This window comes from Copadichromis virginalis, linkage group LG14, assembly GCF_057382275.1.
Source record: "Copadichromis virginalis isolate Kocher_CV1m ecotype Utaka linkage group LG14, C_Virginalis_male_GT1.1, whole genome shotgun sequence".
In the NCBI taxonomy this organism is placed as follows: domain Eukaryota; kingdom Metazoa; phylum Chordata; class Actinopteri; order Cichliformes; family Cichlidae; genus Copadichromis; species Copadichromis virginalis.
In genome coordinates this window covers 7531038-7546359 of record NC_140631.1, presented here as the reverse complement: position 1 = coordinate 7546359, position 15322 = coordinate 7531038, and the positions used below count along the sequence as shown (strand labels likewise).

The following is a 15322-nucleotide window of genomic DNA, read 5'->3' as shown; positions in this document are numbered from 1 at the left end:
TACTTCAGTCATTTTTTTCCATTACATCTAACAACTGAACAATATTTATTTCAGATAATAATTTATAAATCAGTTTTATCTACCAGGGTTTTTTTTATATGTCGCTAATTTTTCATTCTTAACATGTTGCTAATCCTAGTTTTAACTAGGCGCATCTTTTTTTAAAGTTCTTTTATTCACAACTTTTAGCTTTATACCTACCTATCTGGATAGCCTGGTAGGTAGTCCACCCAAATTGCTCCATCCCCTTCAACGTAAGCTGGGTAAGTAGTTCAGAAAGTGGATGTTTCCTTGACCATAGTGTTGTATAAATAGCTTCTAAAACCCACCTTTTTTAAAAATGCGTATCCTGAAACATAAACTAACAGCTGGGAATACAACAGATTTAACCTCTGTAGCTAGATGTCACCATATCTGTGTGTCTATTTTTCATTCTGTGATTGATCCTCGGTGCTTCTGAAACACGTCATTTAGAAAGTGATTTGAAAGAATCTCTTGTGAGTGCCGGATTCAAACTGTAGAGGGCTCTAGAGCAGCTGCTGCACTGCCAGACTTGGATGGTTCTTCAGTCAGCTCTCTCCTCAGGCGCATATGATGTATATCCCCGACATTACACACAAAATTAGAAGGTTTTAGATGATCTGACAAAACTAAGCTAGACTTTTCATTCTTGTGACAGTCGGTGTTAACTTCTTCCTGCTTGTAAATGACTGTAATCACACCGTTGTTTTGAGAAAAAGCAGACACAACAAATACAATGACTGGGTTTCAAAGAAAATCCCGTCTACAGCCACTTCAGTGCTGTATGGTTAAAAGTCAGGGGATGACTAACGATGGGTGTCTGCACCAAATCTGATAGAAATTTCTTTCAAAATCACAAATGTCAAGGAATTGTTAGATTCATGAAGATCATTCTTGGAAATCTTGAATCTCAGCCATGTGGTGGTGCTAGATTATCACGATTTTCCATCTAGGAGCGATAATTGATCTGCTTCAGTCTGGATCAAAGTGGTGGACCAACCTACAACCCTATGGTTCATCTCCTTGCATCCTTTGTTTGAAAATATAAGCCAATCAACCACAACAAGAGAACCGCAGGTGAAATTACGCTAATTATCCTGTTACAATCCTGGCATTCGTATAAATGTTACCAGACGCCTAAGCCTTATTGCACACGAAGCACGCCCCCATGACAACAGTATTCGCTGACAGCAACAGCTGCTCTCAAACACAAAACAAAAACTGCTCAGGAATGGAAAAGACAAAGAGCCCAAACCTCAGACAGGGCTACCAAACTCCCCAGATCCCATCCAACTGAACATCTGCGTGATCCATTGGATCTGCTGCCAGTGTCATGAAACAAGACACCACAGAATGCCTCCAGAAGTCCCATGCCAGGGCCCGATGGGTCAAAACTGTATTAGTCTTTCAAGTATGCTTTCTTTTAATGTCACTAACACTGGGTTAAAGAGTTTGGCAATGGGTAGATCAAGGACAACTTGAAGACATCAGCGTGGAAAAGTCCCATCCTCTGTGGGACACAAATGTGGTATGTACATTTCAGTGCAGTATGGCACTGAGTCTAAATCATCCTCACTCATGGCTTAGACCTAACCCTAACCCTAAGTTTTGCCTTTTTACAGAATCTAGGGTTAGTGCTACAGGAGCAAGGTCATTGGGTTTTGCAGTTTCTGTCTGAGTAGTTACTCTTGTTTAAAGGCCAGTGGGGCTAGAGCAAAATATTATGCCCAAACTTCATTTTTTCAACAGCATTCAGCATTTAAAGAGATGGTAGGTGAAAAATGATATCAGCTAGAAGGATCCTGTTCAGGCATTTTATTCAGCTCCTTTCATTGGGAGGAAATGCAAAGAATCACCAGGAAGCCCATCATGCTAGAGAAAGGATGTCACACTGCTGGCTGCTCTGGCCACTTTCTGTCTAACAGTCTGCTCCACTTTCACCTGAGACTCTAAATTTAGGCCCGGCATGGAGTTCAAGCTGTTATTATGGGTGATGTAACAGTAGAACAGGCTCCAACTGCTGCAGAGGTTACGAGCAAGCAAAATGAGGGAGGCAAAAGGTTAAGGCCTGAGGGCCCTCTCAGAATCACCATGTGTGATGTAAATGTTAATAAAAGAAGCAAGGTCGGGGTATTTTGACACATTTAACTACATAATCTGTCATAAAATATGGTGGCGATGACTAAACATTTTTGTTTTCAGCCCCAAGAAACTAGCTGTTAGCTGTGTGCTACATGTCCCTATCAACTGTGTTAGCAGCAGTCACCCTGTCACTGCAGAAGCACGGGCATTAATATTGCATTTGTCTCTTGCACACTATAAATAGCACGTATAAATTTATGATCACGCTCACAGTTGCCAACTCTGTGCCAACAGTAGAAACATCTGCTCAGTGTGTGTGAAAGTGACGACACAGCTCCGGGGGGGTGGGGGGTGGGGGGGCTTAGAAAGTCAATATCCACTGTGTGATGTTCAGTTGTGAGGGCAGGTGTGCCTAATGTAGCCAGCTGATTACAACGAGACTGACCACATATCTGAAATGCCTGCATGTGATTAGTTAGTTGTCAAGTTTTTTGTTGCCTAGTAACTGTTATATGCAGTACTTGGTGTTTACTTTATGATTTTGAAAACAACAGCAAAAAAAAAACAAAAAACCGTAACAATTAGGAAGTAGTAAAAATCATCAGTCACTTCCTGGTTTACCAAAGGTCAACACAAAGTAATATTCATGTCTACCTCCAACAGAGTGAAATATTTAATATTTTGCTGAATGTTTTCATAGTTTTTACATTATTGTGTTTCCTTTTTGGTACATGTAACAGATTTATTGTTTGTATTCAGTATGTATTGTTAAAGGGTTTTTTTCAGGGAATAATCATACTGATGATGCAGAAGTCTCATATGATCACAAAAACTGATGTGTTCAATATAATACACTTGGTGTTACAGGGTTAATATTACTTTATTCACAAACCCAAGTGTTACACATATTTCAGATAGACTAAGATAACCCAAGTAAATACAAAATTAAGTTCTTAAACAATTTCACTTATTAACAAAAGAAAGCTATCAAAACATACCTGCCCTGTGTGAAAAAACAAGTTAATACCTGCTTGTTTGCAAGAACTGTCAAGAATCAAGCGTTTGTGATAACTGACAATGTGTCACGAGTTGCTTAGAGGATCCACTCGCAGGACTCCTGGGTAGCGTTCAAACAGAGATAGTTTATTACAGATCTTCACCAAGTGTATGTACAGACAGTGCGAGGGTAGCGTTCAAACAGAGATAGTTTATTACAGATCTTCACCAAGTGTATGTACAGACAGTGCGAGGTTAGTGCTATATACAAGACGTGAGGGGCGAGGGGCAGGGGTCCAGGGCTCCAGGGAAAACGGGGAAATCACACACGCGCTCAGAACAGCCTCTCTCCACTCCGCTAGCGACCTGCCACTCCTTCCACACTCCACACGGGGAATCTAGGAACAAAGGAACACGTTAAGTCTCTGAGACAGAGGCACGGCAAACTTGAGCTAGGTGTGTACTGACAAGAGCCTTCACAACAATCCAGCGTTGAACAGCTGATCTCCTCCTTCTAATATACCAGCTGGTCTGATGAGGCCCAGGTGTGCACGATCCGGGAAGGTGTGGACCGAGGGCGTGAACCCGCCATGAGTGAACCAGGCAAAACAGGGGAGAGGGAGAGAGAGAGGAAAAAAAGAGAAGAGAAGGAGGGCTAGGAGTGAAGAGATGCTGATCAGCGCCTTGCCGATCCTGCAGGTCGTGACACAATGAGTCTTTCACATCACTGTGGAGGAATTTTGGCCTACTCTTCTTTGATTTAATTCAGCCACACTGAACGGCCTGTTTAAGTTCATGTTGAAGCAATTCGATTTGAGCCCTGTTAATAGGAAAATTGTACTTAGTAGTCAGTATAATCTTTTAATGATATAAGTTTGCATATGGTAGAATGCTGCATGTAATTATTTGTGTGTAGAAGTATATAGTTGGTGGCATATTGAAAGAATGTCTCATCCTAGGAGGTCTGTAACATTCTAGGGTGTTCACCCCCACATCCTAGGAGCATGAGAGATGGTATGGTAAAATGCTTTTTATTTCACAAAAAGCTGTTACTTTTATGCCAGATGTAACAGGACACAAACCTTCCCAAAAAAGTTCAGCTCTTGTCTCATTCTTTCAGAAGATTTGGGAGTACCCACTACTCCATATGGTCCTTCAGCTGGACTCCAAGTAGTCCTGAAAAAAGCTAGTGGGAAGGACTACTTGTCCATAGTGACTACGTGTGCAGTGCAAATAATCCTAGCCTTATTTTAAGAATGAACATCACAGGAAGCAATTTGCTCATCACACACGACCCTTAATGCTGAAGGTCAGTTGCACTCAGACATTCCAGGCTAGTTTCCTAGCTAACCCTGTAATGCACTTACCACCCCGTCATGTTTTGATGTCATCAGCAGTCGTTTCAAACATTACCCAATTTGACAAAAACTTTGCATCATCACCCAAAAGTTGATGCATGTAATTGACATGTTACGGTGTCTGGTTGCACCATTGAAGCAAACTGTGGCTGCTTCACTTCCTGCATCCTTGCAGTTATATAATCATATTTCACCTGGTAATCATGAAGAAATGACTCATAATACTCAACAATCACGCTTCTTGTAGGATCTCAGTATGAGCAAGTTCAGTGATAATGGCAAAGCAATTATATTCTGTAGCACAACTTGTGATGCTACAAATCTTAACCAATCATTACACAACTAATAGTAAATGAATTTTGTGCTGTCCACGGCTGGTTCAGAGTGTAGGACCCACCCATGAAGGATGGGGTCAGATTGATTTTGTTTTTTTGTGGTCATAGATTATTCATCTACACAGCTCTCCAAGTCTGTTGTCCAGTAACAGTAAGGAATCCCAGCTTCTTTCCCATTATTTTTCATTCAGGGTCTTGACAGACTTGACCATATCCTAACATAAAGTCCCTAAAGGTGAAGTCTTGGCAACAAAATAAACACCACATGTCATCTTATAATGTTTAATTTAGATTGTTTAATGTTAATTCCATGCTGTGTTTCAGTAAGAACAATACAGATTCCCTGTCTGTGGCTCCAGTCAGATATCCAGTAGTACAAATCAGCTCCAAGTTACACATAATGAAGCAACACAAAAAGAAACTGCAAAAGAAAAAACACCCTCTGAATGGCAGAGGAGCATCGATAAAAAGCAGGGGGAAGCAGCAGAAAAGAAAAATAGAATATTAATTCTTTTTAACTCATGCAAGTACTAATCTTCTTTATTTAAGGATGGGGCCAAATTAAGTCTACTCTTTTACACAAGTTAGAGAGCTCCTAAGTTTGTTTTTCTTTTTTCAAACCACCAGCAAGAGATAAACCTTCAGAGAGCCAGAATGTGTGCACAGTTACAGTATTTCAGCACAAAGTACAGTCCAAAGACAACTATATGAACATGACAACAGAATCACTATGGTGTAAAAGTTAAGCACTTCTTTGCCCCACGTGGATATCGCGAATATTGCCAACTTCCTCTCAACTACTAAGTTAACAAAAAGGGCACTTGTACTCGTCCAAACTGCCCCTAAAAACGGTCAAATGATCTGCATGACATTTCATTAAAAACAGATAAAATAGCTCCCACAACTAATAGTCAACATTGTCAGTAATAAAAGTTAATTTCTGTAATTACATTAAGAAAAAAAATTCTCAATACATCCAGCAACTGATAAAAATATTGAGGAAAAAGAAGAAGCAAAAAACAACAAAAAAATACAATAATGAAACCAAAAGATAACATTTTCAGAACTGCTTGTACCAGGACAAAATAAAAGAAACAATCCAGGGACCGCTTTCTTTATCTTTGCCTTTCTAACATTGTATTTCCTGCCTCAATTAAGTGGTATTTACTTGAACGATGTCAGGGCTAATATAAAAAATAAAAAAAAAGAAGAGAAAAATTAACTTGTCAACTCCGTGGCCCTGTTGGGTCTTGGAGCTACAGAGGTGGAAGAAAAGGAAAAAGGACGACAGAGGAAAGTAACTTGTAGATGGATGGGTGGGGCGGTTGAGGAGGAGGAAGATGAAGGTGGAGGGAGTGCAGGGGGTGGGGTGAGGGTCTCAAGTTGTTGGCTGTTGGTGGCATAGTCTCACTGGGCCTCGTCCTCAGCGTCTTGCAGTGCCTCTTTGTTCTGTTCTTCACCTGGTGGAGAGAGATTTACTGTTAGCTCCTCTTAAAAAACCTCACAAGATATCATCCTTCGGTAGTGCACAAGTGGCAGGCATGTCTGACGTGACAGGTGAAACTGAACACAAACCAAAACCTTGAGGAACTGAGGAGATTATGGTGGTAGCTATTTCGCTTAAGAGTTTGCAGCTTCTCTCTGAGTATTTGGCTTCCTGTCACTGCAATAACAGAAATGGTGACACTGCCCCCTTTGGACACCTTTATGTGTTCGGCGTAAGTTACCATAGTACCGAAGCGATGTAAAGAGAGTCACCTTCATGACACTGAATCACTAACCTGTTAATGTAACTTTTTCACCCTCCAAATATATGATGATAATGGCAAAGATATTCTGAATAGTCTTTCCTACAACAGACTGATATATGAACCAGGCTGGATGAGAATTATTAGAGGACTACAGACAAGACACTCAGATGAACAGAAGGTCTGCATTTTACGGCAGCATCCAAGTAGTAGTGGTACCAATAATTTCTAATAAATGCATGCACAGTGGTATTATGATTACCAGTGCATGGAACAGCGGGTTCGAATCAAGCCGACTGCAATTACTTGGTTGGTTTAATCTGCATATGCAAAACACTCATATCTTCAAATCCCTCATTTCAGCTAAATCTGACCCGTTTATCAGCCAAAGTGTTTTTAGAACTAATAGGTTGCATGCACCCTGTGAATACAATGAAAAACAAAGTGCAGTTAGCCTACCACTGCTACTGCTACAGAAACCGATTTTACCAAAGTGCCTGAAACAAGTTGAACTCCACTGAAATCTGCTTGGAGGACTTTGAGGCAGATTTTTCTTAGAGACAGATGATTTCACAAGGACTAAAGACTGACAAAAAACAAAAACTGGTAAATAAAGAGATAAATATCGAGAATGCAGAACAGTGTATTAGGGCAGGGCAACGTGGCCAGAAATATTTATCACGATATATATTTGAAAATTTGCGATAACGATATAACTGATGATATAATTGACGCCAGACAAAATGCTTTACAACTCCACAACTTTATTAATGCAACCCCCCCCCCCCCAAAAAAAACCCTCGTCAATGTATTTTCACTTAAACGAGCAGCTGTTTTTTTATGTGCATTAAAACTATAAAAAAAAATTTTTAACAGTGCAAATGCAAATTCTTTGCTGACAGTTTAACCAGTGGAAATTGGCCAACATATCCTGAGCATAACCATGTATAATATCCACAAAACTTAAAAAGAGGTTATACACACACAATATGGTAATATTATGTTGAAGCACAGTACGTATCACTCCGCGAGGCTCCTGACTACGGTAGCCGTAATGCTCCGACAATCCATCAAGCGGTGCGGCTTCGTAGCTTACGAAGTCATACTAAAACATTTTTTGACAGATTTCTGCGCACCGTGTACCACATAAAATCGGTTCGGGGTCAGTAAACACAACCAGAATTCATACATAAGGCGCACCGGATTATAAGGGGCACTGTCGATTTTTCAGAAAATCGAAGGATTGATTTTAAGTGTGCCGTATTTTCCAAAAAAACAGAACAAAACACAGTAACAGCGACGGCCCGCTAGCATGCTCTACCAAAAATTGTGCTTTGTTGTGTATCTGACGGAAGAAAGCCAAACGAGTTCCACATCACTGAAGTTGGAGCATTTTTACAAACCAATTCTGGTTCATCCGTTTCATTCAATGATCCGCTTTTGCCCTTCTCATTCTCTGTCGCCGCCATGTGCGTATGAAAACAAACGCACTGCGCATGCGCGTTTTACCCATATTCTATCGCGATATTTCATTTTCTTATCATTGCCTAACATTATACCGGTATTACCATGAACAGTATGATATGGCCCAGCCCTACAGTGCATGTAGAACTGTTTCCAGATTAGATTTCCCCCACAAACACTGTGCTCACAGCCAAAGCTGTGTGCCTGACACGACCATATTAGGGATATCCTCTCTCACTGACATCATACAGTGTTGAGTAGAAAAAAAAAAAAAAAAAGTGTTTAGATGTGATTACATGCACTGACACTGAGCTGATTCTTTAAATCTTTAGCCATCCACCACTGAAAATATGAAAATATAAAATAAAGAAAAGCATAATGGGTCCACTTTAGGTTCCATCAATATTTATTACTGTACTGTTATGTATGTGACTTGTTTATAAAGGGGGAAAAGAAACAAAACCCCAAACACTTGAATTTTGCAACTAGCAGAAATCTGTAAAGAAAACCTGCACGCTGGATGCTAATTTTCTACGGTTTCAGGTGTTGGGTGAAATGGTGCATTCATTTCCATAGTTTGGAAACAGAGCTCAAAGTGTGTGTTTGTGTGCTGGTGGTGGGGGGCAAGTTTTACATAAAACTCAACACCTTCAGTGTTAGCTTAGCTTAGGTTAACAAGCACCTCTAGAAGGCAATGGTTTTGGCAAACACTGCCATTTCCATTAAACTAATAATGACCCTGTTCTTCACCAAATACTGCAGCACTACTTTAAACGTGAACGTGAACATACCACTTGAATGGACCTGAATGTCTTTAAATGACTGGCTGGCTATACTGGTCCACGGTGTGAAAGCATGCAAATAACATGATGTAAAGCACTCTGCTTGTGCACAGGTACAACGGGGAACTACTCATCACACTATACAAACTACCTTTAGTCAAGTGAGCCAGTTACATGAGACTGTGATGGGAAGACCAAAGATTAGAGCATGTCACCAAAAGTTAATACAAGATCCAAGTGAATGGGTGAGTGAGTGGGCTGAATTATTAAACCATGAGTGAGCTAGTGCAGAGAGGTAAAAACAAGCCACACACAACACACACAGAGCAAATGTGTGGGTGAGCAACACTTACAAAGTACAGTTAACATGGGAAATGTACAGGTTTGTTTCCTTTAGGACTCTACAGCAGAGGGAATGAGAAAAAGACAAGAGAGGTGATGAGTAACTGAAATAATAATAATAATAAAAAAAGGTCTTGGTGGATGCTCTGCAGCGTAGCTGATGCATACTGCTGGAATGAAAGGAATAGAAAAAAATGAATCAAAAAGGGCTGAATGATTTCTTTTTTGTAAATTTCTTACACCAAAAGTTGTTGCTAGTAACAGCTGAACAGCTACAAGAAGATCAGCTATGACAGATTTACTCTGCTGTACTTTATTAATCATTGTGGGACTTGGCGAACCAAGACAAATGCTGGCTGTATCAGCTTCATGTGTCATCTGTATGCAGATGACTGCGCTCTTTATGCCTTACAAGACAGCACATCCCTCTGTATCATTTCTGAGGTTTTGGTTAGAGACCAAAACAAGCTAGTGTTGTGCCATTACCACAGGTGTTGGTTTCAGGTAACTAGCCACACCTCACTAGTTAGGCAGTAGCTTGCCAAATAGACAGCTTTAGACAGCTGTTGGAATCTCAACCTCCATGTTTGAGCTTATTAACACAGTGTTTTAACTTAGTGAGGCCATCTAGGTATATTAACAGCCACCCAAGTTGTGGTGACTCACTTTGTCTGCTATTTTTTTCCCTTTTAAAGCTAAAGAGAACAACACTGTCTACAACTGATAGTCTTCTCACACTTGCCATTTGGGCCAGCTGACCAGGTAGCTTGAACCCTCAATATCAATCAGCTGCATCTCCAGCATATCTGTCAGATCCATCTCAGCTGCACTGTCATGGACTGCAGTCAACCACTGCTGCAATCTGGAGCTGGAGAACGAGTCCGTGTGGCTCCACATATTACATGTGTGAGCTAAACATGTGCAATTTTACAAAACTGGGTTCAGGCACACTACTATATCTGTAGTGATGAAGTTTTTCTCTGTGTGGAATTTACTTCACACAAATTCATTCAAATTTTGATTAGACTGTTGAAAACAGTTTTTCTTAAATCATTCAGCACGAGAATCTAATTCTGACACAGGAGCACAGGTTAGATGGGATGCCTCCAGTTCAGCGTCATGTCAACACAGCAATTCCCCCCCCCAAAAAACAAAAACTCTCTGTACCTCGACAGGCACACTGTGAGCACCTGACACAGTCCTGACGGCTGCTGTTGACTTGTTTTATTTTAAAATTGAAATTTGTGTCAAATTATTAACAAAAGGTGCATTACCACTGAAAAAACCCTCAGACCTATGTACGTGTTGACTGGAGGAACAACTCTCAGGGTGGGAATTTCATTGCTGACTGCTGGAAACTGACCAAGTGAGTTATTGTTTTCTGCAGCATAGTTACACATCCTGCATTTGGGATTGTCGGGCTATGCTGCTAAAGCACAAGGCTTGGTGTGCTAGAGGAATACGTGGTCTTAGAAAAATTCCTAGATATTCGTTCTTGGGAAATCCGAGTTCCCAGAACTTTCCATCGAAAAGCAGATTAGAGAAGACCTCTAACTTTTTTTTTCTAGCTGTCTAGTGTTTAAATTCTGCACAAACAGTCCTTGAGCAGGAATACCACTCAGCTTTTCAAGTAAACAAAAACAAAACGTAGCAACATGTCTGATTAGTTGTAACTGAATTGAACTGTTAGGCAGTTGATTTTCTATCAAGCCTTTTTCTATTATTTTTCGCAAGCTGTCAGTGAGACAAAAAAGCCATCAAGATGCTCACAGTATAAAGACACATTATAAGAACAAATGTAAGAAAGTGTTAAGGTGAAGATGAGTGGGTTAGTGTCAGCACCTTGTCCTGGAAAAAGAGCTGCATTGAGACACAGGTAGAAATACCATCATAGAAAAACACCTGATGAAATAAACACACTACAGGACTGTTACCTTCTCCCTGCATATCTGAAGTCCATAGTGTCAGGTTGTCACGTAACAACTGCATGATAAGTGTGGAGTCCTTGTAGCTTTCTTCACTCAGTGTGTCCAGTTCTGCGATGGCGTCATCGAACGCAGCCTTTGCCAACCTGAGCAAACAAACGTGTGCTGAAATCACATCATGCTTCAGACAGAAAAATCATGTTTTTACTGATTATTTTTAAGCTGCGTTATGATTCCAGCTGTATGAAATCATGTATCACTGTGTGCCTGGAACTCAGTATTGGGTAAATGTGAACATAAAGTCAAAGACAATCAAGAATGGCTTATAATATACAGCATTACTGCAAAGTCTAAGTCTAATCCTCAACCTATGGACATGAGGAGGGCGAAGGTCAACCTCAAACAGGAGTTGAGTCAGGGTTCGTCATACAGTCCACTCAGCAGTGAGGGACAGTCTTGCTGTTATGTAATATACAGACAAAAAACAAAAAAACAAACAGCTGCCCTGAGTTACAGTGACAGTGCTGCTGCAGTGATGGAGCAGTGACCTGCAAGCGCGGTCAGGTGAGTTGAGAATCTCATAGTAGAAGACGGAGAAGTTGAGGGCGAGCCCGAGGCGGATGGGGTGTGTGGGTGGCAGCTCTGACATGGCTAGGTCAGTAGCAGCTTTGTAGGCCACCAGACTGTTCTCTGCTGCCTCCTTTCTGTCGTTGCCAGTGGCAAACTCTGCCAGGTACCTGTGGTAGTCACCCTTCCTGCAAGTGGAAGGAAACAAAGAAACATTTTACATGTTATTTCCTGTGAAGTGTTCCTGACAACGGTTTCCTGTGTCGATAAATACCCCAGCCCAAAAAGATAGCTGTACTTGATGACCAACCAGAGGAAGTTACTGTATTTGTCTGATAATTAACATCAAGGCTCTTACATTTTGTTGTAGAAGACCTTCGACTCTCCTATCTTAGCAGATGGCAGTAGGTGCCTTTCAAGTGCTTCCAGAATTTCATTACAGATGTTCTTCAGCTCCTTCTCCACCTGTTGATAAAAACACACTGATTCAGTGATCCTCTTCCTCTGACACAATCTCCAAGTATCAATTTGGATTCCTGCTCCTGTGTAATTTCAGAATCCAGTATGAGAAATTCTGCCCGTTTCTGCAAAGGTTCACGTTCAAGATCCATCAAGATCAAAAAAGGATCCAATAACTTGGGACAACAAACACATATCTGTGGTCTCTTTAGGACCTTTATCACTCCCTTTAAACTCCCTGCTAACAACATTTGTAATATCTTTAATATTTGACATTTATTAATCCAATCAGGATGTTGCTCAACGCTTATCAGAAGCTCAAGAGTGTTTCCCCACACGAGCAGGCCACCCAAGTACACTCAAGCCTTTTTGACTTTTCTTTTATCCCTTTGAAAAACGCGACACCATCAGCAGCCATTTTTCTTGCACAGACAGCCTCCGTACTCCTATTCTGTTGCTGCTGACCAAACAGACTCAGTGTCCATCAATACTACTCAACCGCTTTTCCACTGAGTCTCTTATCCCACCAAATAACTGGCTCCAACTCCACCCTCTGGGACTGCAGCTTGGAAATGGAGTCTACACTTATCTCCTATTTATTTGTAACACAGTAATTAGTTTGTAAAATATTTGCAGAGAACCTTATAACTGGTATTATTTAATAATTCCCACATGTGCATGCACATAGCAGCCCATTCTTCACCACAAACAGAGACTAATCTGTGGGAAACACTGCCATATTTGTAAACCGATTCCCTTCAACCTTTATTTAAACTCCAACCTAACAACCTCTTTAATGGACCACTTAGAGTAGCTTTAATATTTGATATTTACTAAACAATCGGGATGTTGCTCAAAGCTTATCGAATGGCGTGCCAGTGATAAGAAATGTGTCTGCCAGGGACTTAGAGAGCTACTAACAAAATCAAGGTGTACTCTCCCTGAATCCAATTATGTCATTGACTGCAGTCCAAGTGCCTCTCCCATCTCTGACACTCTCTGGCCTCTCCCATTATAACAGCAGCTCTTATTTCCCTTCATAAAAAAGGCAAGAGTGGAGGACTTGCCAACTATGACTCAGATGCAGTCTGTCCAGTAGCTGCTCAGAGTGTGCATCGCTAATGTGTGTTTGTGATCTCGCACTAACACAGCCGATCTTTATAATGAGAACACATTCTGGATGCTGAGACATTACAGAACAATCTAAAACAGAAATCTAAGCTTGAGCCTTTCTCGAGTGCTTTACCTTTTGCCTGTATTCCCGGATCATCTTCAGTTTCTCTTCTCCGCCCTTGTTCTCTTCCCTCTGTTCGATACTGCTGATTATCCTCCAGGAGGCTCTCCGAGCTCCGATCACATTCTTGTAGGCCACTGATAGTAGGTTCCTCTCCTCCACTGTGAGCTCCACGTCCATGTCTGCCACCTTCTTCATAGACTCCACCATCTCTGTTAAAAGAAATGCCCAGGATTTGCCAACAGTTTTATTTTTGTCATGTCTCTTGAGAGTATGCCTCATTGGCAACATTGTCAACCTAAGTGGCACAATCTGACGTGCCTCACAAATTCATGGGTTTCGGGCTGATAATCATAATAAATGAAACAGTCGGACGCCTGGCAAACCGTGCCCAGAGATGACATGCAAGAAAGGGCATTGATGTGAGGTGACAGACAGTGTTAAAGAGTAAATGCTGAGGCAGTTTCTTCCATCTCTGGCACCAATCCAACAAACACACACACACAGAGACATAAACTGGTTACTTGCTTAAGCGATAAGCAATGCACTTCTCAGTTTAAGCTGTGTGCCATCATTTACCACTGGGGAAGGGTTTAACCCTTTGAAAGTAGGTTAAACGGATAGTACGGATGGAAAAGTGGCTGATGTAATTTAGCAAACATCTGACTCCCCGCCCCTCCTCGCCTCACCTTAAAATATGAAACCTTCAAAGAAAAAAGAAAAAAAAAAGCAAGAAAAAAGAAACCTTTACCTGACATGTTAAAATTTCATTAAGCTGAAGAGTGATCGAATAGATTTGCATTAGCCAGTAAACCATTTAGCCAGTAAACCATAAATCTCTCTGCAAATACACTCGGTTCAAATCCCGTGAATGAGTCATGGTACATTCACTTAACGTTACTGAGCAACGTGTGACCGGGTGGCAAAGGCAGTCGTCTAAAAACAGCCTGTACACGGCCTGTAATGGTATGACAGTGTTATAGGAGTGCACCGGGGAGAGGAAGAGGGGGTCGTTTCTGCCAATCGATCTGTCCAGCTTGCTTGCATGGGAACACCCCACGAAGTGAACATCTGACCTCCCACTCCCTGCTAATACACATTGGTTTCAAGGTGCTAATCCTCCTAGTATCTGCAACAGAATGGCGTAAAAGTTGCCAGGTCAATAAACGGAGTCAGTTATAAGCAACGAGTGCTGCTTATACCGAAAAGAAGCACTGGCTCATGTGTAAAGTTACACAGCTAGCTGGTGCAGGGGAGGCAACTCCTGACAGCTCACGCTCCACTAATCCGCCATTTTGTTGTAGCCCCTTCGCTAATGCTAGCCAATGTCTGTGACATCCGCTCACTTTCCTCAGAACAAACAGGTTTCGTGCTCACGAACTGTTTTAATGTCGCAGTACTGTCACCGGACAAAAAGCTATACGTCTTGGCCAATAAACAGTTGGAAATCTGCGATGGTAGCTGCATTAGCCATGTAGCCTGCCGCGGCTAGCGTTGAGCTACACAGCAAAGCGGTGCTCGGTTAAGGTTAGCTAGCACAGTAAAAAAAAAAAGAAAGAAATCCCATCGGCGAACATGTCCCACTCCAAGCCGGCCCAGAGATGGTGCCTTACCGTCATATCGCTCTGCCTGCTCGGCGAGTTTCGCCTGATAAACTAGATCCTCTCGCTCTCCCATTGTGTATCAAGATACAGGTAGCGTAGCAAAAGGGCTAATCAAAGTGACAGATCGTTAGTGCAAAACACAGTGGTGATGTGCCAGCCCTGTCTGTAGCTCCTTCAAACCAACTGGGTCGATGAGTGCTGTTCCGCCCCACCGGCAGCGCTGGGATGGAGTAAAGATGGCGACCAGCTTCATCCGGGTACTGCGCATACGCACAAGACTCACTGACTCCGATGCTTCCTCCTCTATTGTTTTTTTTCTTTTTTTTTGAAGAGAAAAGCAAGAGTAATAACGATAAATGCAGGCGTTGAATCACATCTACGGTATAGTGTGTTAACACCACCAGT

The 15322-nt window shown here is 41.6% G+C and overlaps 1 protein-coding gene across 2 annotated transcripts; it reads right to left on the bottom strand.

The window, feature by feature from the left end:
• Positions 1–5060: 5060 nt before the first annotated feature.
• Positions 5061–15144, bottom strand: ywhae1 (tyrosine 3-monooxygenase/tryptophan 5-monooxygenase activation protein, epsilon polypeptide 1). 2 transcript variants are annotated; one of them, XM_085479139.1, is made up of 7 exons: positions 14927–15144; positions 13326–13525; positions 11979–12085; positions 11602–11808; positions 11063–11199; positions 9140–9187; positions 6188–6252 (listed from the first exon to the last, which is right to left on the bottom strand). In XM_085479139.1, exons 1-6 carry the CDS (start codon positions 14988–14990, stop codon positions 9180–9182), a joined length of 723 nt encoding a protein of 240 aa, XP_085335265.1. In that variant the 5' UTR covers positions 14991–15144; the 3' UTR covers positions 6188–6252; positions 9140–9179. The 2 variants fall into 2 exon arrangements, with proteins under 2 accessions (XP_085335264.1, XP_085335265.1); XM_085479138.1 differs by lacking the exon at positions 9140–9187 and having other exon boundaries at positions 5061–6252; positions 14927–15143.
• Between the last annotated feature and the right edge of the window lie 178 nt (positions 15145–15322).